Source organism: Trichosurus vulpecula, chromosome 1 (assembly GCF_011100635.1).
Source record: "Trichosurus vulpecula isolate mTriVul1 chromosome 1, mTriVul1.pri, whole genome shotgun sequence".
Taxonomy (NCBI): domain Eukaryota; kingdom Metazoa; phylum Chordata; class Mammalia; order Diprotodontia; family Phalangeridae; genus Trichosurus; species Trichosurus vulpecula.
In genome coordinates, this window is record NC_050573.1 from 519,838,227 (window position 1) to 519,860,932 (window position 22,706).

At 42.1% G+C, this 22,706-nt stretch overlaps 2 protein-coding genes across 3 annotated transcripts in view; both read left to right on the forward strand.

The window, feature by feature from the left end:
• The window catches only part of PCSK5 (proprotein convertase subtilisin/kexin type 5), a 618,746-nt gene that overhangs the window by 569,787 nt on the left and 26,253 nt on the right, over positions 1-22,706 (forward strand). Inside the window, 3 exon segments of the mRNA XM_036741047.1 lie at positions 1,650-1,845; positions 18,324-18,541; positions 19,502-19,735. Of these exon segments, the coding sequence (XP_036596942.1) occupies positions 1,650-1,845; positions 18,324-18,541; positions 19,502-19,735 (648 nt within the window).
• Positions 15,923-16,935, forward strand: LOC118833672 (serine/Arginine-related protein 53-like). 2 transcript variants are annotated; one of them, XM_036741049.1, is made up of 2 exons: positions 15,923-16,262; positions 16,431-16,935. In XM_036741049.1, the coding sequence occupies exons 1-2, from the start codon at positions 15,934-15,936 to the stop codon at positions 16,933-16,935; spliced, it is 834 nt and encodes a 277-aa protein (XP_036596944.1). In that variant the 5' UTR covers positions 15,923-15,933. The 2 variants fall into 2 exon arrangements, with proteins under 2 accessions (XP_036596944.1, XP_036596943.1); XM_036741048.1 differs by having other exon boundaries at positions 15,923-16,935.

Below are 22,706 nucleotides of genomic sequence, written 5' to 3' on the forward strand. Positions count from 1 at the left end.
TCTAACATATTTACAGATGTGGCAGACACCAGCTCTCCTTTCTTCCCTCCTCATTCCACTGGAGAGTCCCAAAATTCCCAAGTAACCTGGCATGAAAACCTCTGCCCTCTCTACCCACTCCATTTGCCAGAGGTTGTTAGACCTGTATGGGTATGGATTAATTTATGGTTCCAGGGACCAGAAAGGTGCAAAGAGTTTAGGGGACAGGGTAGTACTATGCACTGATAGAAAGCAGATACTGGGGAAGGAGAGATGAAAAGGAATAAACATTTATTAAGTACCTACTATGTGCCAGGCACTTGGCTAAGCTCTTTACAAATATTAATTCTTTTGATTCTCACAACAATCCTGAAAGGTAGATATTGATATCATCCCCATTTTACAGATAGGGAAACTGAGGCAGACAGAAGTTAATAGTCTCACAGCTAGTAAGCATTTGAGGTGGGATTTGAACTCAGGTCTTCCTGCTTCCGGGCCCAGTATGCTCTCCACTGTGCAGCAGTGAGGGTGTAGAGTGAAATATGGCTAGAGCTGGCCTAGATACAGGTTTCCCCACCCCCACCCCAAGGACTAACCAATCAAGTTAGTGGGATTTTCAGAGTTTAAAGGATTAAGTCTTTAAACTTGACCCTTGGCCTCTGGTTTGGAAAATACACCTGGGGTGGGGGGGAGCAGGGCAGGTGGTGGCAAGGGGATGCCTGGGATGTTGGATAAATGCATATTGTATTGTGAATTGTCAATGTGTGTTTTTCCCTGCCTCAGCTCTTACCTTGGTGGTTCTTGGAATACTTTCCCAAGGCTTGATAAATGCATGAACTTAGGCACTGATGAAAGCACCATTCTAGTCTTCACATACCTGGTCTAGCTTATGAGACCAATCAGGGTAAAAGTCAATGAGGGAATTAACCTGAAGTTTGAGTGCAGAGCTAGCCTTAAGCAAAATTATGAAATAGGAAAAGTTGGCCTTTGAGTGCCTGGGCCTCCCCATTTAGCAGCTTTTCCCATCTTTTTCTTTCCACTCCCACAGTCCAGTTGCTGCTGTGGAAGAACTGGATGGGGCAGATAAAGTTATTTCTCCAAGGTCAGACCAGCTAGTGGCATCCAGTTAGAACTTTTCTGAACATAGGCTTCTGGCAGATTTGGCCAATTTGGAAGAAATGAGCATCCTTGTTAAATATTTTGGTGTGTCCAACATAGTACTGTCTCAGGTACCATGAGAATTTGCAAAAAGCTGAAAGACAGGGTTCTGGCTCCCATATTCTTTATACAGATAAATACATCACTTAGAGCAGGCCTGCACAACCTATGGCCCACCAAAGGATGGATTTGCAGGCACCCCCAAAATCCTTTGGTGTGCCCATGGGCTGTAAGTAGACCGCAAGCCACACATTGTGCAGGCCTGATTTAGAGTAAGGGTTCTTCATCCTTTGGCAGTCTCTAATGAAGCCTATGAACAGCTTCTCAGAATAATGTTTTAAATGCATAAAACAAAACACAGGATTACAAAGAAAATCAACATAGCAAATTACACTTTCAAAAAAAAAGTTTAAATTCCTGGATGCTCGGTTAAGAACTCCTGGTTTAGAGGGAGAGATACATGACTAATTTGATTCAAATGTTCTTATATTTTCCCTTTGGTGTGTTTCTAGGAACCTATCTTTTCTCTCAGTCCTGCATCCCTTCCTGTCCCCAAGGAACCTGGCCCTCAGAGAAGAATGGGAGATGTGAGAAATGCACAGAGGATTGTGAGTCCTGCTCTACAATGAACAATTGTATGAAGTGTCTGTCTCAGCCAGACCACCCACTCTACCTGCACCATGGCAGGTGCTACACACAGTGCCCTGAGTAAGTAAAACTCTCTGTCTCTCTTTCTGTCTATCTGCCTGTCTGTCCCTGTGTCTGTCTGCCTTTCTGTTTCTGTGTCTGTCTGTCTCTCTCTCTCTCTCTCTTCCTCTGTCTCTGTCTGTCTGTCTCTGTGGGTCTCTTTCTCTGCCTCGCTGTCTCTGTTTCTCTATCTCTGTCTCATTCTCAGTTCGTATGTCTGTCTCTGTGTGTCTTTCTTTGTCGGTCCATCTGTCTTCCCCTTTGGCTACCCACGTCCCCCTTTTAAAATTCATTTAAGCTTCTTCCTGGGAAATGCCTTCTTCCAAACTTCTGTCTCCCTTGGAAAGGCCACCCACATTATCACTGCTGGATTTCTGTCATACAGAATCACACACATGCATCATAGACAGTATGCCATTGTATTTCTTTAAAACTTGGGCTCTTTCCACTTTGAACTCAAGTTTCATTCAAGTATCTTCAGCATTTTTTCTCCATTGCCAACCAGAGTTGTACAGTTGTCAGGAAAGTGCTGCCCTTGGACCAGTGCTTTATAAACCCTAGAGCACAATATCAATGTGAGTTATTATTGTTATTAAATGAGGAAGAACCCCTGGGGGAATTCAGCATGGCTAGCATAAGTGATGACTATAGCTGGAGGGGTAGGAATTTGATTTTTTTTTAAACTGGATTTGTGATTTCATCCATGAAGGGGCTCTCAGGGAGGGGCCCCCTCTGCAAATGTATATTAACAACTGCTTTCCAATTTACAGTCTTGGAAAGTTGCCTAGAGTGGAGGTATAAAACATGCACTTCATGCTGCCCAGTAGCCTCCAACCAAATTAAAATGTAATTAAATTAAAATGTAATTGGGAAATATTTAATAAAATAAATGAAAATACTATGTCATATAGATAATGCTAATATGTGGTTTTCTAAGTCAATATGCAGTCTGCAGGGATGCTTATGTAGTGGCTCCCATTTCTATTTGAGTTTGATACCATTGGCCTAGAGCACCAAGAAGTTAAATGACTTACCCAAGGTCAGGTAGCCTCTGTGTGTGTGTGTGTGTGTGTGTGTGTGTGTGTGTGTGTGTGTATATATATATATATATATATATATATATATATATATATCAAGGTTTAGAGGTCAGTCTTCCTCTACAATTGCGGATTGGTACGTGCTCTATGATTTATGGTCTTAGGGCCTTGAGCACTGAAAAGTTAAGCATCTTGCCTGGGTCACACAGCCAGTATATAGGTTGCTTGACTCTAATATCCTTGTCATTAATAACTCCCACTTGTATAACACTTTGTCATTTTTTCTAACTCCCTTCCTCACCACAACCCTGTGATGTGGTTGGTACATGTATTATTATCTCCACTTTCCAGATGGGGAAACTGAGACTCTGAAAGACATAGCAACTTGCCCATAGTCACACAGCCAGCATCTGAAGCTGAATTCAAACCCAATTTCCCTGGACCCAAGTGCAACACTTTTCTGCTAACATTCTGGGCAAAATAGTTCATCTTAAGTCCCAGAAAAAGTAGACACTTTTAAAAATCATCCAATGTCCCTACATTTGTAAATAAACTCATAGGGACACATTAGTTTTGGCTTTTATTTCTTTCAAAGATACCCTTCATCCTTTAGCCTCAGCACTGTCTGCTGACTTAGAGAGCCCACTTCTTGTTAATAAGAATCTCCTCTTTGGAATGAGATCCTGCCATTTTGGCCTCAAGCCCTACCACATTCCTGACTCATTGGCTGTCCTAGAGGTAAAGCCAAGTGGTCTCTCAGAGTCTTAAGGTCCTACATGAAAAGTTGTGGGAGTCATGTGACTTCTGACCCCAATTCAGAGGCATTTCTGAGGTTCAGATTAGCTCCCACCTCTGAACCCTCAGGCTTTCTTGATGTTTTCCCTTTTGGTCAATATTGCAACCTTTTCTTCAACTTGTCTTATTCAACTCTAGACTTGTTCCACGAGTGGAGACAGGAATCCTGCTTCTCTCCTACCCTCATTTCTAGGAAGCGAACATAAAACTTGTCTTTAGATTTTCTATTACAAAAAATTACAAGGAAGTAGCCTGTTGTTCAGTCATGCTCAACTCCCCATGACCTCATTGTGGGGTTTTCTTAGCAAAGATACTGGAATGGTTTGCTATTTCCTTCTCTAGCTCATTTTGTGGGTGAGGATCAGGGTGAAGTGACTAACAGCTGCTAAGTTTTGGAAGCCTATTTGAACTCATGAAGATGAGTCATCCTAATTCCAAGCCCAGGGTCTATCCCCTGGACCACCTGGCTACCTCAAGGCAATGGTAGTTTTTAAAAGGTGCCATCTGGGATAGAAAAAGAGATAAAGACTGAAGAAACTTTTAAAATTCCATTCTTTAAGGAAATCTAGGCAGAAGGCCAGTTAGGCCTTATCTTTCTTAGCATCTCCCCTCTTTCAATGGCTAATCCTGTATTTCTTGTCCTGTCATGGTTGAGTTGGATGCTAGACCAAGATCTCAGGCTCCCAACCCAAAAAACATTGAATATTCAGGTAGGCATGAACTGCTAAGATTCTCAGCGTCTTCTAGAACCTGCCTTCTAGTCTCACCTTTTGGAATGGATCCTCTGGTATGGGATGTAATTTCCCTATTTGGCCCCAAGAGTCTTTCCCTGAGCTTCAAGCAATCCCACACTGATACCGAATTCAGCTGATTCTCCCTTCCTATAGATCTTAGGGGATCCATCCCTTGAATATTCTATTCCAACCTAGAGCTATTTCTTTCTTCCTCATTAAAAAAAAAAGATTTGTATGGATAACTTCTGTAGCCTAAATTTCCTTCTGTAGCCTTTCTTTTCCCCCATTCCAGAGAGCTATCCCTCACAATAAAGATTGTTTTTAAAAAAGAAAAAAAAAAAGAATAAGTGAAAAAATTCGGCAAATCCAATCAAAACATCAAAAATACGAAATTTTATGTACTATTCCACACAAATGGATCTCTCACCTCTAAAAAAAGTAGGAGGGAGGTGTCTTCTCATATCTGTTTTGGGAGGTCAAGTTTGTTCTTTCAAACATTTATATCATTCATTTTTGATTGTTTGGGAGACCGTTTATTAATGAACGTAGTGTTTCCCTGACTCTGGTTACTTCACTTTGAATCATTTCATGTAAGTCTTGTCTTCTTTCCCTGTATTTCTCATATTCATTGCACCTTGCAGCACAGTAATGTTCTATTATATTTATGTCTCCCAATTTGTTTAGTTATTCCCCCACTGATGGACACCTACTTTGTTTCCAAACCTTAGACACTACAAAAAGTGCTCACATAAATGTCCGACCTACTTTCCAAAGAGCTCAGACCTTGTCATCCACCACACTAAGGAACCCTTAGGATTCTTGTATGTGTCATCTTCTCCAGTTAGAGTGGGAGATCCTTAAGAACAGGAATGGTCTCACTTTTTCCATTTGTATCTCTAGCAATTAACACAGTATCATGCATTAGAAAAGATTTGATGGTATTTTTTTTCATTCATTCTCCTGGGCTGGTTCTTCTGTCTGTCACCATTGTTCAGGGACCACATCAGCCCTCTAATAGCATTCTCCAGAAGCCAGAATCAGCTTGCCTTCTCTTCCTGTTGCCAAGCTCTCAAATAAATCTTCCTCTGTTGCTGTTAAGCCTTTAGCTCTGAATTAGTTCAAGAGTAGATTAAGCATTCCAGATATACTTTGACCTCATTGAATAAATTCAGAACATCAGCCCTCCTCATGTTTCAAGTTCTCCTTGATGACTCATGACTTGAGTTCCCCAGAGTCTTCCAGATTCTTGTTAATTTGAATTTTTTCCCTGGAAAAAAAAGTCTGTAATAATGCAGGTGATTCCACAGACATCAATAAGACTGATCATTGCCATTCCTTCAGATGAAGGTGTTTTCCTGATACTATCATCCATGCCATCATGGTTCTCCCTGTTGGCCCAGACAGAGCTCGGCTCCTTTAATCATATTTTTCATCAGGTGTGCTTAGAACCAGTTACTGCTGCTACAAAGGCCAATTCAGTCAGTTAATAAACTTTTATTAAGTGACTAAGTGCTGGCACAGCACCATGCTTCCATTTTTGGGTGAAGGAGCTGGTCTCTCATTTTCTGAATGGATGTGATGAGTTTTAGACTGCAGGAAACAGGGAGCTGAGGCTTAAAAACAGAATGGAATCATATAACTGCAGAGTTAAAGGAACCTCAGACACCATCTTGTTCAACCCATACTTCACCAAGAATCCCCTCTATGATATCACTGGCAAATGGTCTTCCACCCTTTGCTGGATAAATCATCAGTGAGAGGAAATCTGCCCAGCTCCCAAAGGAGAAACTGTTAACTATTCCACTCTCAAGACTTAAGGTATTCTTTACCTACAGCAGAACTTCAGTCTGCTCAACATCCCATTACTCTTAACTGCCCTCTAGAGTCCAGCAGAACTATCTTAGCTAACTTCCATGTGACAGTCTTTCAAGTAGTTGAAAACAACCACCATGTCCTCCCTCAACATTGTCTTTCCCAAGCCTTCAATTGATCCTTCTATGACACCATCACCAGCCCAGTCACTTTCTTCTGGATATGCTCCAGCTTATCTAATATTATTTCTAAAATATGATGTCCAATACTGAACACAGCATTCCAGATGTGGCCTAATAGGGTCAAGTACAATAGAACTATCACTTCTCTCCTTTTGTTTACTCTACAGGGGATAGAGCTCTGTGTCTGGAATTGGGAAGACCTAGGTTCAAATCTGGCCTCAAATACTTACTAGCTATGTAATCCAGGGAAAGTCACTTAACCTCTGTCTACCTCAGTTCCTCAGTTATAAAATGGGATTATTACTAGTACCTACCTCCCAACGTTGTAAAAATCAAATGAGATATTTATAAAGCACTTAGCATAGTACTGGACATGTAGTAAGCACTTAATAAGTGTTTCATTCCTTTTAAGGCAGCATTAGAATTTGTTTTTTGCTTCCATGTAATAGTTATAGTCAGAAAATCATAGAACATAAGAGCTAGAAAGTATCTTGGAAATTTCATAATCCAGTTCCTTCATTTTACAAAGGACCATAGGAGGAGGCAGAGAAAGTAGAACTTACTTATTAAATTGAATAAATATTTACTGGGAACCTATTGTATGTCAATTCCTATCAGAGGTACAATGGGGAAAACCAGTAAATTTGGTCCTCACTCTCAGAGTTCACAGTTTAGATGTAGGAAAATAAGACTCAACTAGGATATAAAACTAAACATCAAAACTGAATTGCTAATTAATTTATGAAATTATGAAATGGAACAGGTATGACTGCTTCTTTGGGTATTCTCCAGGAAAGACCACAATGGCAGCAGGAAGTAAGGCTGCAATCACACTTTAATAAGGCCCAGAGGGCAAAGGGGAAAATGGCAGAGAAAGTACAGAGACAAACATAGAAAAACGGAAGGGGGGGTGGTGGAATAAAGAAGCAACTAATATGGGGATGGGGATAGGGTGGTGAAGGAAGGTAGGCAACAAAGAAAAGAATGGAGAGGGGGAAAGTCACAAAGAAGTAATTCATGTAACCATGGACCCAGATGAAGATGGAAGAGTGCTGGGAGGTGCAGAGGGCAGGAGTCCGAGGTCTCATTTGTATAGGTTTGTTGTGGGGGGGCGGGGGGGAAGACTAACCCTTATCTGTGCCACCTTGTGGTTAGTTCAATAACAAACTTTAAAGTTAATGAATCCATATCATCTCAAAATTATCACTACCATTTGGTGCTTTGCCAGTCTTGCTGCAGATGTCTGGGGCTTATCTGAAATTTATATATCACAGGATCAAAAGACCCAGACATATGTGACTTTGCCTGATTTAGCACATATTAGCAGAAGGTGATTTTTGGTTAATTTATGTTACAGTTTACAAATTATGCTCCTTTGATCTCTGAGGCAGTCTGTACTTGGGACTTCCAGGTTCCCCTTTACAATCTTAGCTCTTGCTATTGTTACTTTATACCAGGTACTTATAAACTTACTTCACTGACTAGAAGCGGGTTGTGGTAGTAATGAGGAACAGAACAAGATACAATTTTAACCGCCCCCCCCCAAAAAAAATACCTGGGTTATAAATAGCAGAGAATGATAGGCAAGGGAAGGAACTGCACAGGATTTCATCCTCTCTGTCATCTCCTGCCTTTGGTGTCTCTAGCCTTCTGGGTAATTTTTATCAGTGCCTTCTGTTTCACTTGTCAAGATGGAATTTGCCTGTTGCTTTGCCTGGTGATGCTCAATCTAATCGTTACCTCCTCTTCCTGCCTTGCTTTCCCTTTATCCCTTTGATGCATTATCTAGACCATCATATTGGGGTAGGGAAGGAAAAAGGATTAGATGCAAAGGAGGAAGAAAGTGAAAAGGGATGAAAAGATGAAGAGAGAGGCATAGTGGGCGTCCAGAATAAAGAGGGAGATGATTCTACTGTCCTGGGCTGACCACACCTTGAGTATCCTCATAAGCTCTGTGTCACATGTTAGGAAAGAGCTTGATCAAATAGAGGAGGTCCTAAGGTGGGTAACAATGCCGAGCATCTAGTCCTTAACTAAATGTTCATTTATTATGATAGGTTGGTTAGGATCATGCACATCCCTAAGATCATACCTTGGAAAAATTCATTGAAGGGTCAGCTTGGATAAGATAAGACTTGGGTAGGGAGGTGGGGAGAGATAAAATACTGTTGTTCAGTTATGTTCTACTCTTCATGACCCCATTTGGGCTTTTCTTGGCAAAGATACTGGAGTGGTTTGTGATTTCCTTCTCCAGCTCATTTTACAGATGAGGAAACTGAGGCAAAGAGTGAAATGACTCACTTAAGGTCACACAGCTAGTGAACATGTCTGAGGCCCCATTTGAATTCAGGTCTTCTTGACCTCAGATCTGGTATTCTATCCACTGTACCACCTAGCTACCCAAAGAGAAAAAAAAGCAATTGCTGGAAGGGTTGTTGGTGGAAGAGAGAGAACACTAATTCTGCTTGGCCCCAAAGGGCTGGTTTAAGAGTTATGTATGGTCAGAAGTTATAGAGGAAGGAAGATTTTAGCTTGATGTGAAGAAACTCTTCCTAACAACTAGAGCTAATCTCAGAAAACAGTGGTCCCTTGCAGGGGCAGCTAGGTGACGCAGTGAGTAGAGCACCAGCCCTGGAGTCAGGAGGACCTAAGTTTTACTAGCTATGTGACCTTGGGCAAGTCATTTAACCCCAATTGCCCTGCCTTCCCCCCCTCAAATAAAAAAAGGTTCAAAAAATAGATTTTAAAAAAAGAAAACTGTGGTCCCTCCTCACTTGGACACTTTAAGTAAAAGTTGGATGAAGACTTTTTGGGGTTGTTATCTATGGGACTCTTGTCAGGTATGGTTAAGATGTCTTCTGTGGTTCCTTCAAACTTGGAATTTCTTTATTTTTTTAAGATATTTTTTATATTTCCCTCATTCCATTACCAATTATAGGATCATAGATTTTGAGCTGGGAGAAAATTTAAAGGCCATAAATTCCAACCCCCTCATTTTACTAATGAGGAAAATGAGGCTGAGAGAGGTTGTATGACTTAGCCAAGGACCCACAAGGATAGTGAGTAGCTAAGGCAAGGTGTGAACTTGGATCTTGCTGATGCTGAGCCCGGTACTCGATCTACTTTACTACCTACCTTTCCCAGCCTCCTTTCTTGTTTTCAAAATCAGAGTCAGAACAACCCTATGAGGTAATTAGACACCCAAACAATGAATGCCCAGTGACCTTTGGAGTAACCAACTATACTTGGTGTCCTTCCAGAGCTATGTGAAAGAGGACAAAATGGTTTGATGACCCTGCAAACTCTGGGATGAGAGGGAAATAGAAGCTTGTGAGTAGTTTACATATTAGCTCTGTCCCTTACTGCTTTTAACCCATGTTTCCACCAGAGGAATAGTAATTGTTTCTCTTTTGGCCAGGAACCCTGAGGGTCTTCCCCTCCCAGTTTGATTTCTTTTTTTTTTTCTTTTTTGAGTTTTTGATTAAAGGGGCCATCCCTTGATTAACTTCTTAAAGAGGTCTCTTCACTGAATGGACATTACCTCACTCAAAGTGAGAACCTGCAAAGACCTTAGTGTGAAAGGGCCAGGGTCTCCCAAAGCATCCTGGGTCATCTCCAGTCTCCCTGGTGAATATCAGGCCTCTGTACCCAGATGGCTCTGGAGGAGGGAGGCTGGTAACCTTGCACAGCCCTCCCTCACTCAAATCAAAGTCAACTTCAAGTCATGTCATCATTTCCCTGATGTCGTGGTCCTTTTCAAGAACGAAGAACAAACACAACTACCAGAGGAAACTATTTTCTCCCCTAAATCATGGCATCCCTGGTTTGGGTGTTCATCTAATAATAGCTTGAAGTTGAGGATTAGATTACTTGTTTAAAACATAACTTCCGATGTTATGAAATCAGATTGAGATTAGGAAAATAAGCAGGGACCAAATTGTAATTCCTTTTTCCCCAGCTAATTGTGAGAATTTTTCCCCATGTAGGGGAAATTGACTCTGTAAATAGATTATTGTCTCTTGCTTTTCTAACCCATTTCCCTTTGGGGAAAAGAAAGTAAATTCCTCAGACTCAAGTAGAAGATAGGAGGAGAATATATCACTAGTGTTATGTATAAATGCTTCCTTTAGCCCAACGCCATTATGAATAACACTCTCCTGACCTTACTTTCTGGGCGGGTTTCCTCCCTCACTTGAATTGGTGATGCTTTGTCTTTGAATTAGCTCTGATCACAAACAGGGTTTTGGCAAGAACACACACTTTTCATTGCATTTTCTTCCAGAATCAGCCAGATCTCTCATTCCAGCTCCCTTCCTGTCCTCCCTTGCTAAGATCTATGGCGTACCCTGACTATGATTTCTTCATCTTAGACTGTGACCTCATCCTCCCCTTTTCCATCTCCACCCTGTTCTTCCAGCAATAATGCTGCTCTGACCTTACTTTTCAGGAGCTATTCACCTGATGTCAAGATCAAGCCCACCTTTCATTTGTTTGTTTTTGGAGGGGGGAAGGCAAGGCAATTGGGGTTAAGTGACTTGCCCAAGGTCACAGAGCTAGTAAGTGTCAAGTGTCTGAGGCCAGATTTGAACTCAAGTCCTCCTGACACCAGGGCCGGTACTCTATTCACTGTACCACCTGGCTGCCCCTCAAGCCCAACTTTCAAAACCAATCTCATTAAATGGGTCCTTAGTATAATAATCTTTACTGGTTTGCATAAAGCCAATCTATTATAAAGGCAATCTGGTACCTTGCGAATTCAAAATAACTTTTGGAAAACCTCAACAGATAGGGTAACACATAGAGGAAATCTGAAACTAAATAAAATGACTCCCTGTCTCTTCATAGGATTAGAATAAAGACTCTAATACCTTAATAGAAAAACTAAAAATAGTAAATATTTGGGGGACAGTTGGGGGTGCAGTGGATAGAGTACCAGGCCTGGAGTCAGGAAAGCCTACATTCAAATACAGCCCCAGACACTTATTAGCTTTGTGACCCTGGGCAAGTGTATCTGTAAGGCAAGTGTCACAATATCGATAGCGACCATGAATATGCCTGTATAGATCTCTATCGCAGAATGTAAGAGACTCCATATAGAAGGCAGAAGAAGTAAAACATTTATTCAGACACCAGAGGATGAAAACCCAAAACCAATAACTCCAGTTCAACATAGCAGCAATTGTATTCCAAAACTAGTAAGTGTACTTCATTATACTGGCAAGGAAAATAAAACACAATATCACAACAGAGAGCCAAGCTATCCCACAACCTTCCCCTCTGCTAGTGCCCTCCTATAAACACTCACTCACAAATCCTAGTTGTCTGCTTGGCTGTGTCCTCTCTTCCTGAAGGCCTTGAGAGCTGCTACTCTCAGAGTATATACCTCTTTAAGGCCGGAAGACTTCACACCTCTCATGACCTAATTAGCAAAAGGGTGTGGGCCTTCCTACAAACAAGCCTCCCCCAATCAGGCTTCTCTTAACTAGCTTCACCTGAGGCCTATTAAGGGAATTAATGGGAGGGGAAGATCTGTAATCACATCAACACCGCAGCAAGTCACTTCACCTTCTTTGTCTCAGTTCCCTCATTGGCAAAATGAGCCTGAGAAGGAAACAGCAAACCACTCTAGTATCTTTGCTAAGAAAACCCCAAATGGGGTCACAAAGAGTCAGACACCACTAAAACAACTGAACTACAACAACAAGATGAATGATTAGTGAAATATAGGTTACCTGAGAACAGGGGCTCATTCCATTTTGTCTTTTTCATCCTTAGAGCCATGCACAGTGACTTACACACAGACATGGCTGAAAAGACTCAACAATAACAAAATATTTAAAAGATTGCCTTCTCTTTTTTTTAATTAAAAAATGGATTCTAAACTTTACAAACACCAAACCAAACAACCACTTCCACATATACTGTAGAATATGAGAGAACTGTCCATGAAACAGTGAATCACTATCGTGTGAACCTTGTGTTTCTTTTAAAGTTTGTAATAAAATCAACATGTAACTTTCAAAACTCTCCTTCTCGCCTGTTTCCCTCTGGTTGGCCTTGTATTTTCTTCTCATTTCTTTATTTCCTTTATCCCAAGCTTTTTAGAGCAGCCTCAGCCAGCTCTTATATTCCTGAGAACTAAATGTACAAACCATTCTTAGCTTGAGGGCCCTACAAAAACTGGCACCAATGTATTTGCTGTCCTATGTTTTAACTATAACGTTAAATTCAGTTAGAAAAGGCAAACATGGCTCCACAGTTTAGCAATGGCTTCGTTCATCTAGTTTCATCTGAAAGAGAGATTTTCTTCCTAAACTGTAACTAGGAATATTTTCACCCAAGTAAGAATCGCTTGATGGAGGGAGGTAGCAGTTCCAAGGACATGAGTGCAGCAGCTGTGCTGGGAGAGGTGGCTGCTTGATCCCAGAGAGCCTTTTCCTCAGGCCTGAATGGGCCTGGGAAAGATGGACCGTGGAAAGGGGCTGTCATGGCAAAACCTCAGGAATGGTGACCCACGGATAACCACAGCATGGATCAACAGAGGGCCTCAAGGCAAGACTTGTGGACAGCATTTGACTTTGGAAGGAAGTCCATCCTCCTGGGGAGGAAACCTTGGCTAGTGCTTCACACTAGTGAACAAGACAAATGAAGAAAAATTTTAAAAGGAGTTTATTGCAGCATCCAAGGCAAAATGCAGTGTGTGAAGCAGGACAGTTTTAAACCCTTAGCTGCTTTTATGGACAGCGTTTGTGATAAGAGCAAAACGATCCTAGTAGGTGTTATTTTATTGTTGTAGATGCTCACTGATTTCAGACTCTTTGTGACCCCATTTAGGGTTTTCTTGGCAAATACTAGAGTGGTTTGCCGTTTCCTTCTCCGGCTCATTTTACAGATGAGGAAACTAAGGCAAATAGGGTTAAGTGACTTGCTCAGGCTCACACAGCTGTCTAAGGCCAGATTTCAAGTTAGTTCTTCTTTATTCCAGGCCCAGCACTATCCACTGTACTACCTAGCTGCCACTGAAAGGTACACATTTCTCAAAGAGGATGAGCTAGAGCTGTCTCAGCCCCTCCCTTATCATATGATCCTGCAGCTGCTCTTTGCTATGGGCTGCCTGGTCCATACTCAAACTTTTAAACTAGGTTTTAAAATAGAATCACCAGACTGACTCAGCACAATAGAAACCTTCCGCCAATACGACCTCTAGGTGTTAGCACCTTGGGACAAAGCTCCATTTGCCCCATAATAGTTACAGTTCCATTCTATCAGGAAGGTATTTTTCTATCTGTCCACAGCTTGTTTATATATGCCTTTGGTTCCAACTTTCTCCCCTAATCTCTTTTCCTTGCTTTCTGATTAATGGATGAGTATCACTTCTTCCTATCCTATTATTCCTTCATATTCCCTACCAGTGTGGGAAATCCTGAAGGAACGTTGTTATTTTGGAGATGCAACTGCATCTGAGCCAGGTTCAGAAAAGTACATGAATGAAAAATAGGAACGATTTTTTACTATCCCATTATATTCTAATAGAATGTAAGTTTCCTGGGGGCAGCAGCTATTTATGTTTTTACTTTGTATCCCAAGTGCCTAGTATGGTACCTTTCAAAAAGCACTCAATGGATGTTTCAAGAATTGAATACTATTTCAGAAATGAACACTGCTGCAGTTTCCTAGTTCTCTCTATTCCAAACTTCCTAAACCTTCTTCCATGTGTAACCAAGGTTGCACGAGAACAAGGCATACCACCACCCCTTACCTTCCTATTCCTCTGAGAGCTCCACTGACACTAGAATCCCCAAAACTTGACTACAACAGACTGGGATGACATCAGTAGAACTATATATATTCAACTGGATGTTAACCTCTGCCTTGGGGAGGGTTTGTCCCCAGTAAGTATATTCTATTCGTCCTCTTCAAGGACGAAGGACAAACCACAAGAATAATTGTATTTGTAATTCCAAATACACTCTTTGTGGTTGTCATTTTCAGTCATATCCAAATCTTCCATGATCCCATTTGTGATTTTCTTGGCAAAGATACTAGAGTGGTTTGCCATTTCCTTCTCCATCTCATTTTACAGATGAGGAAACTGAGGCAAACACCATTAAGTAACTTTCCCAGGGTCAGCCAGCTAGTAAGTGTCTGAGGCTGGATTTGAACTCAGGAAAAGGAGTCTTCCTGACTCCAAGACTGGCACTCTATCCACTGTGCCACCTAGCTGCCTCCAATTACTAGGGATACAATTGAAAAAAAGAAAGACAGTTGTTCCCCTCAAGATGCTTAATGGGGTGAGACAAAGCATAAAAGGAGGCAGGAAAAGAAAGGGGGAATGTATTGGCCATCAAGATGGACTCTTAGCACTTACTCAACCAAGTGCCCTTCAAGAGTTTGGCCTTTATTTCCTTGATTAAATTAGGAGTCCTTGATGACCTCCTTGCCTCAAGGGAAAGCCTAGTTTACATGGGTTTGAGTGACATGTTTGTGGCATCAGAGGCTTTTAGACCACGTGGGTGGGTGAATTGCATGAGTACTCACCTTTGACCCTGAACAAGAGATATAAACCCAGAGCTCCCTTAGCTCTGAGCTACAGCAGGAGTGGCTCGTGACTCTGGGCCAACTGTTGTTGTATTCCCGGCTGAACTCCTTGGTAACTATTAATTGTATTTGGTCTGTTTATAAATGTGTGTTTGTAATTTGTTTGTATTTTGCTCTGAAGTTCAGGGTGCTGGCCTTTTCCCCTGAACTAAGCCAGTGATATTTGTATGTTGGATTGAAATAAGATTGTTTACCCTTTAACTGCTTTCCTTAGTAAAGCAGATCAAAAGAACCTAGGCTTGCAGTGTTCTTGTTGTTGGGCTTGTTGGTGGGTCTTACACCCCTACAGCAGCCTCTAGCAGATTGTTACAACAGGGAACCATCCAGTTTCTGCCTTCCATAAAGGAAAGCATTGGGAGGAGTTTGCCAAGCCCTCCAACAGAAGCAACAGGAGGCTGAGAGAGGTGGCATCAATCAAGCCTTGAGTTGGCCGCCTTGATGAGATTAGAGGTGCTGGGCTTAACCTGGAAGGAGTAACTTGTTTCACTGAGTTGAAACTAGGAGGAGCAGCAGGTGCAGAGTGGAGAGCTGTGTCTCAACTTCTCTGGCCCTATTTCCTCATATGTAAAATGAGGGAGTTAGATTGGATGGGCTCTAAATGCCCTGCTAGTTCTGAATCTATGATCCTCTAATTATAGAAGAAAATTAAATGTTAGACTGAATTATTAAAAAAAAAAGAATGCATGGGTAGGACTCAGAGGAAGATTTCCACTTTCTAACACATTAACTATATACAAGGCCAAGTTATTTGTGCACGAAATTTTTATTTTGATATATTATTTAATTACACTAAATGAAGGTGATACCAAAGAGGAGGAAAAAGGAGTTAGAAAAGGAAGAAGAGGCAGAGGCTGCGGAGTAGGTGGATCTGCGTGCATGCGGTGGCTCCACTCTGGTGGGTGGCACACTCGGCCGACGTGGCGGACCCGGCCCTAGAGCCAGCTTATAAAAATGGGACGTCGTTCATCAGATACTGAAGAAGAGAGTAGAAGTAAGAGGCAAAAAAAACATCGAAGACGGTCCTCTTCAAGTAGTTCTTCGGGGAGCAGAACCTTCATCCGCAAGAAAACAGGAAGGAAATCAAGGTCCAAGTCGAGATCTTGGTCTAGAGATCAGCAGCCAGGCTCACGTTCTTATGATAGAAGACGCAGGCACCGTTCCAGTAGTAGCTCCAGTAGCTCTTCTTCTGGATCTAGAAGAAAACAAAGTCGGAGTAGATGCAGGGGCCAAGGAAAATCCTATAGATCTCAGAGATCAAGGTCAAAAAGTAGAACAAGAAGGTCAAGGCCTCGTCCTCGTTCCCATAGTCGAAGTAGTGAAAGATCTAGCCATAGAAGAATTCATAGCCAATCTCGTGAAAGAGACCATCGTAAAGGCCGAGAGAAAGAGAAGAGAGAGAAGGAGAGAGAGAGAGGGAAGGAGAAGGAATTACATAGCACCAAGCGCCTGGATTCTGGAAACATCAAAGCTGAATTAGAACATCTGCCAGCTGCCGAACAAGCCAAAGCTAGGCTGCAGCTGGTCCTTGAAGCTGCTGCTAAAGCCGAGGATGCCCTGAAAGCTAAAGAGCGAAGTGAAGAAGCAGCAAAAAGAAGAAAGGTAGAAGACCAAGCCTCCTTAGGAGAGCAAGTTAAACGAGTCAAAGAAATTGAAACCATTGAAAGTGACTGCTTTTTTCAACAGACATTCAGATCAAGTAAAAAGGTCAGGAAGCCCACTGACCCTGTCGAAGGAAAGCAGGAGCCTACAACATCAGGAACAGTAACTGCGAATCCACCACACACTGAAAAAGGAGTAGACCCCAGCAGCATCCCTACTGCTATCAAGTACCAAGACAATAATTCTCTAGCACATCCTAATCTATTTATTGAGAAGGCTGAAGCTGAGGAGAGGTGGTTCAAGAGATTAATTGCTCTCCGCCAAGAACGCCTGATGGGCAGTCCTGTCGCCTGACTAACACAGGATTGAATTAACAATAAAATTGGAATTGACTTCTTGAAATGTACAAGTCTAGGGGGACACCTGTGTGAAAGGTGACTTGGGGGGGGAGTTGTGTGTGTGTGCTCCTGTTATCTGAGGAGCTCAATAAAGTGGCCGTTTTAGCACCCCCACCCCCAAAAAAGAGGAAGTATATACTGTAGATACAAATAAACACTACTTACTTTCCAGGAAATTAAATCTGGTCATTAAAAAAAAAAACCATGGTCCTTGTTCTACTCTCTACACCTGTCCTTCTCACTACGCTATGTTTTAAATATTTAATCAATCAACAAATATTTATAAAATGCCTGTGACGTTCCTAGTACTGTGCTGGGCAACAGACATGTGAAAAATAAAGTTAAGATAAAAAGGAAATAGTTCTCTCAAGGAATTTTTATATACTATCAAATATTTACTGTAATTTTGATTTTCAGTATATGCTTTTTCCATTTTTAGTACTAATCATATTTGCCATATCTCCACTATAGACCTACTCTCTTGTGTGATTATGGAAGGAAGGTTCCCCTAACTGAATGACAGTTCTGGTGGATTCTTCCAAGCAAGAAAGATTTCAAGTGTAGCGCCTTAGAGAGGGTTGTGGACAGATGGATTGGCACAGGGTGATAGTTTGTTCTGGTCACAGTCATTCATTAACCCATCTACTAAAGCTGAGCAGGAACTAGGGCAGAAAAGGCTCTGTCCCAGGAAGACAGCTGAAATTCAGAGACCCCTAACAACCTCGAAGTACAGGTTAGCATGTGGTTAGCAAGAATAAATAGTGAAAATACCAAGTTATCTGCATAGCATAATGGATGCAGAGCAGGCCTAGGAGACAGGAAGACCTAGGTTCAAATCCTGTGTCTGACATTTACTTAATGTGTGACATTGAATAAGTCACTTAACCTCTCAGTGCCCCCAAAAAAGTCTCTGCAAGTCACAGAAGAATCGCAGATCTTCATTGGTAAAGGGATTTTCCTACACCAATAAAATCACAGGTCTAGACCAAAACAATGTCAGGGCGGGGGGGTTGGGGGCGGGAGGCAGTTGAAAGTTAGCAGATAGCACATTGATGGCTTCGCCCCAAGGCTGGCTCTTTCCTGAGCTGCTGCTGCCTCATTCAGCTCCACCTCATCAGTAGCATTCACAGGTGCATTTAATGTCATTTGTCCTAGATGCAAAAATTGCCAGCTAATTCTCTCCACCAAGTTATGGAAAGGTTGCAATTTGCATCAGTGTAGTTAGAGCCCATATTCTGGCAAAAGTATGGATTTTTTGGAAGTACTGAAATATCTCTACTCCCACATGGAACAAAGTATGGGTAAAATCCCCAAATTCATCGGCTGCTTTTCTTCCCTTTGTAGGGGGTTTTATGCAGAAAATGGCACTTGCAAAGCCTGTGACTTAGTTTGTAAAACATGCGAAGGAAACGCCACCAACTGCCTCTCATGTGAAAGGGACCTGGTCTTGGTCCAGGGCGTGTGCCAGGAATCCTGCCCTGAGAGGTACATTGCTGTGGACGGAATGTGCAGACATTGTCCAGAGATGTGTCAAAAGTGCATACATGAGAAAACGTGTAAAGGTACGTTGGAGTAGGGGCAGCTAGGCAGTGCAGTGAGTAGAGCACTGGCCCTGGAGTTAGGAGGACCTGAGTTCAAATGCAACCTCAGACACCTGACACACTTACAAGCTGTGTGACCTTGGGCAAGTCACTTAACCCCAATTGCCCTGCCTTCCCCACATTGGAGAGATGGAAGGAGAAATCGACCTTCTGGCCCTCCACCTAAAGAAGGGGAAGGGAACAGCAGATTCATGTATCCAGAAAGAGCTGTGGGGGTCAGTTTCCCAATCATGAGTGAAAAGATTTGGCTATTTCAATCTGTATCATTCAGCTAAAGGAAGCCACTGAGTATAAAGCTGGGGATTTCCTTATTTTGTCAGCCTGGCTCTCAATCTAAGGCAAAATATGGACTGTGTTTACCAGAATCACAAACGGACTGCAGGGGTTTGACACGGATTAGATTCCTAAAATAGATTGTTCCTTTCCTGATACAGAATTAAACAAACCTTTGTGTATGTCTAGAGTGAAGGGCTTTGATCCTGTCTAGAAGATCCCCTGCTATTGAGTAAATATTTTATTATTCAAGTTTCCCAAGGTATATAGTTAAATTCAAGAAGTATGGGGCAGCTAGGTTGCACAGTGAGTAGAGTACCAGCTCTGGAGTCAGGAGGACCTAAGTTCAAATCTGGCCTCAGACACTTAACACACTTACTAGCTATGTGACCTTGGGCAAGTCACTTAATCCCAATTGCCCTGCCTCCCCCCCCCCAAAAAAAAATTAAATTAATTCAAGAAGTATGTATTAGGTGCCTGCTATGTGCCAGACACCATGCTAGGTACTGGGGATGGAAAGGGGAAAAAAATGTAGTCTTGCCCTCATGGAACTTATGATCTATTAGGGAGACAGAACCCGTCCCTGGAAAGTTAATATATTCCCTATTCCTTAAGGAGGGTAACCTATTGTTCTCTTTTCTGATTTAGAATGCATGCCTCCTTTCCTCTTGCATGATGAAATATGCCTTCGGGACTGCCCTGCTGGCTTCTATGAAGATTTCTACAAGTGTTCCCCTTGCAGTGAGAGCTGTAAGGAGTGCAATGGCCCTGATGATGATGACTGTAAAGTCTGCCCTGATTCCTTTGTCTTCTATAATGGACGGTGTCTGGATGCATGCCCAGATGGAACTTACTATGAAAAGGCTTCCAAAGATTGTAAAGGTAAAGGCTCTAGGGGAATGTGATAGATTGTGCTTTGTCGATGTGTTGAGGGAGTGGAGAGTGAAAAGCAGCCTTTTTAGCTAGGTTAACTCTCTAAGACTGTAAGTTACACAAGGGTCAGAATGAGCTTAGTGGAGGGAATTTGCCCACCCATAAACATAAGTCCTTAACATATCAAATTCAGGTGGTCCTAGGCAATGTTAGGCAGGTGATCAAGTTTGTTTTTGGTGCCATCAGTCTCCCTTTTTAAGCCTTTTTCCCCATGGTGCCTCCTAAATCTACTCCCTGCAGATGCCTAGTCTTCTCCTGCTTTGTATTCCCTGTACAGCTGGTGGTATTCTAACCTGGGGTTAGAAAGACCTGAGTTCAAATTCAGCCTCACATACTTACTAGCTCTGTGACCCTAAGCAAGTCACTTAACCTCTGTTTGCCTCAGGTTCCTCAACTATAAAACAGAGATAATTACAGCACTGATCTCCTGGGGTTGTTGTGAAGATCAACTGAGAGAATAGCATAGTGCCTGGCATATACTAGGCACTATAAAAAATGCTTATTACCTTCCCCCAGTGGAAAGGACACTGAATTTAGAGTGATAAGACTTGAGTTCAAATCCCATTTCTGTCATTTACTATCTGTGTGACCTTGGGCAAGAAACCTCTCCAGGCTTCTGGAAATTGAAGGGTGTTGGATTAGATTACTTCCAAGGCTAGATTTATAATGCTATGATCTCTCCTACTTTCAGGAAAAGGTGCGATATCAGTCATTTATACATCAGAGTGAATTTAATTCTAGGTATTACCTCTTCCTGTGCTGTTGCATTTTCAATCTAATCTCTAATTATGGAATAAAGTTTTGTGCACTGTGCTAATCACTTTACAAACATTATCTCATCTGATCCCCTCATCCACCCTGGGAGGTAGGGATTATAATATTTCTGCATTTTACAATTTAAAAAATAGAGGCAGGCAGAGGTTAAGCAACTTGCCCAGGCTCCCACAGCTAATAAATATCTGATACATAGGTTCCCAAAGTGGGCGATACTGCTGCCTGGGGGGTGTTAGAATGATCCAGGCGGGTGCAATTTTTTTTTTTTCGAAATGACACAAATTTCCAAAAAAAAAAGAATGTTAAAGGGTTAAAGAACTTCAGACATTCTGCAAAACAGAAGGGAATTTGGGGAGGGGTGTGTGTGAGTATAGGCGGGGATCCTCTTGTTGCTGCTCCCCTAGACAAACTTCTTCTGTCTCTGTAGCAACCAAGCAGAGCTTCATGAACCCCCAAAAGTTAGGTAGACATCTCTGACTTTGCCCCACCCCCCACCTTTTCTCTTGTATGGGTGGGCTCTATGGCATATAACACCTTTAATCTATCTGTGGGAAGGATGCCACTGCCCTTTCAGGTGGAACTCTACCAAAGTGCCCCTCTAAAGCCTCACCCAAATATGCAAGAGACAAGAAGTGATAGGCAAAGTCTCCACCATCCCAATTTTGCTAGCAGGAGAAGAAATAGGTTCTTTCCTACTTCCTTGCCCTGTCTTGTGAAAACAGCACATATCCTTGGCAAGAGCACTGGATTTGGAGTCAGAAGACCTGGGTTCAAATCCAGACTCCATCCTTTGCAATCAATGTGACTTCAGGCAAATTGTTTTATTTCCCTAGGCCTCAGTTACCTCATCTGTAAAGTGAGGCAATCAAACAAGTTGACCCCTGGAATCCTTTCCAGCTCTAGAGTTATGATTTTATAATTCCTAAGAATCATAAAATTTGAATCGGAAGAGACCTAAGAAATCATCTAATCCAATCCTCTCATTTTACAGAGGAAATTGAGGGCCAGAGAAGCAATAGCTATTATAAGACATGTGATTACTAAGCTCTGGTTTGTCCCAACTAACCTAGAAAGCCTGTGAGTGCGGAAGCAGAGATGGCCTCCCTGAGAACCAACCTCACTAAGTGCAGAGTGGCCATAAGGAGATTATCATATCATATCTTATCATATCATATTATTACATTATATTATATATATATTATATATTTTATTATCATCATCATTCTAACCAAGAGTGACTTCACCCAGACCTACAAAGGAGGAAGGAAGAAAGAAAGGAAAGAAGGAAGGAAGGAAGGAAGGAAGGAAGGAAAGAAGGAAGGAAGGAAGGAAGGAAGGAAGGAAAGGAGGGAGGGAGGGAGGGAGGAAACGTTAATTAGCACAGTGTTAATTAATCATTTTACAAATATTATCTCATTTGATCCCCTCAACAACCCTGGGAGGTAGGGATTATAATATTTCTGCATTTTACAATTGAAAAAACTGAGGCAGGCAGAGGACTTGCCTAGGCTCACACAGCTAATAAGCATCTGACACTTCGGTTCCCAAAGTGAGTGACACCGTTCCTTGGGGGGCATTAGAATGATGGGGGGGTCAGTGTTTTGGTTTTGTTTTTTTTTAATGACACAAATTTTAGAAAAAAACTGTTAAAGGGTTAAAGAAAGTAGATTTCCAGGAGGGTGCTGAGTAATTTTTATTTAAAGGGGGCAGTAAGCCAAATAAGTTTGGGAACCTCTGGAAGCCAGATGTGAATTCAAGTCTTTCTGTCTCTAGGCCCAGCACTCTATCCATTGCACCACCTAGTGTCTCTGTAAAAGACTTATGGTCACTTCCCTCCTCCTACACTTTAGCCATGAACAACTCAGGAAGATGAGTCTTCTTGGCTCCCAGCCTAACACTATCCACATGGCTGCCACAGGGACAGATCTGGCCATGCATTATTCTCCTCCTTGCTGTGTTTCTGACCTTCCTGGACTTCTCCACCAAGCCTCTATGTAGACACATTCTCTCCACCCCTTTTCCATAGGGTCCCCCCACCCCCCAACTAGAATGTAAGCTCTTCTTGAGCAGGAACTATCTTTCCTTTTGTTTGTTTTTGCATCTTTAGCCCTTGGCACGATGCCTGCGGTACAGCAAGTGATTAACA

Excerpts from the sequence above, each read along its gene's own strand:
- LOC118833672 (XM_036741048.1), top strand. The coding sequence starts at position 15,934 with ATGGGACGTCGTTCATCAGATACTGAAGAAGAGAGTAGAAGTAAGAGG.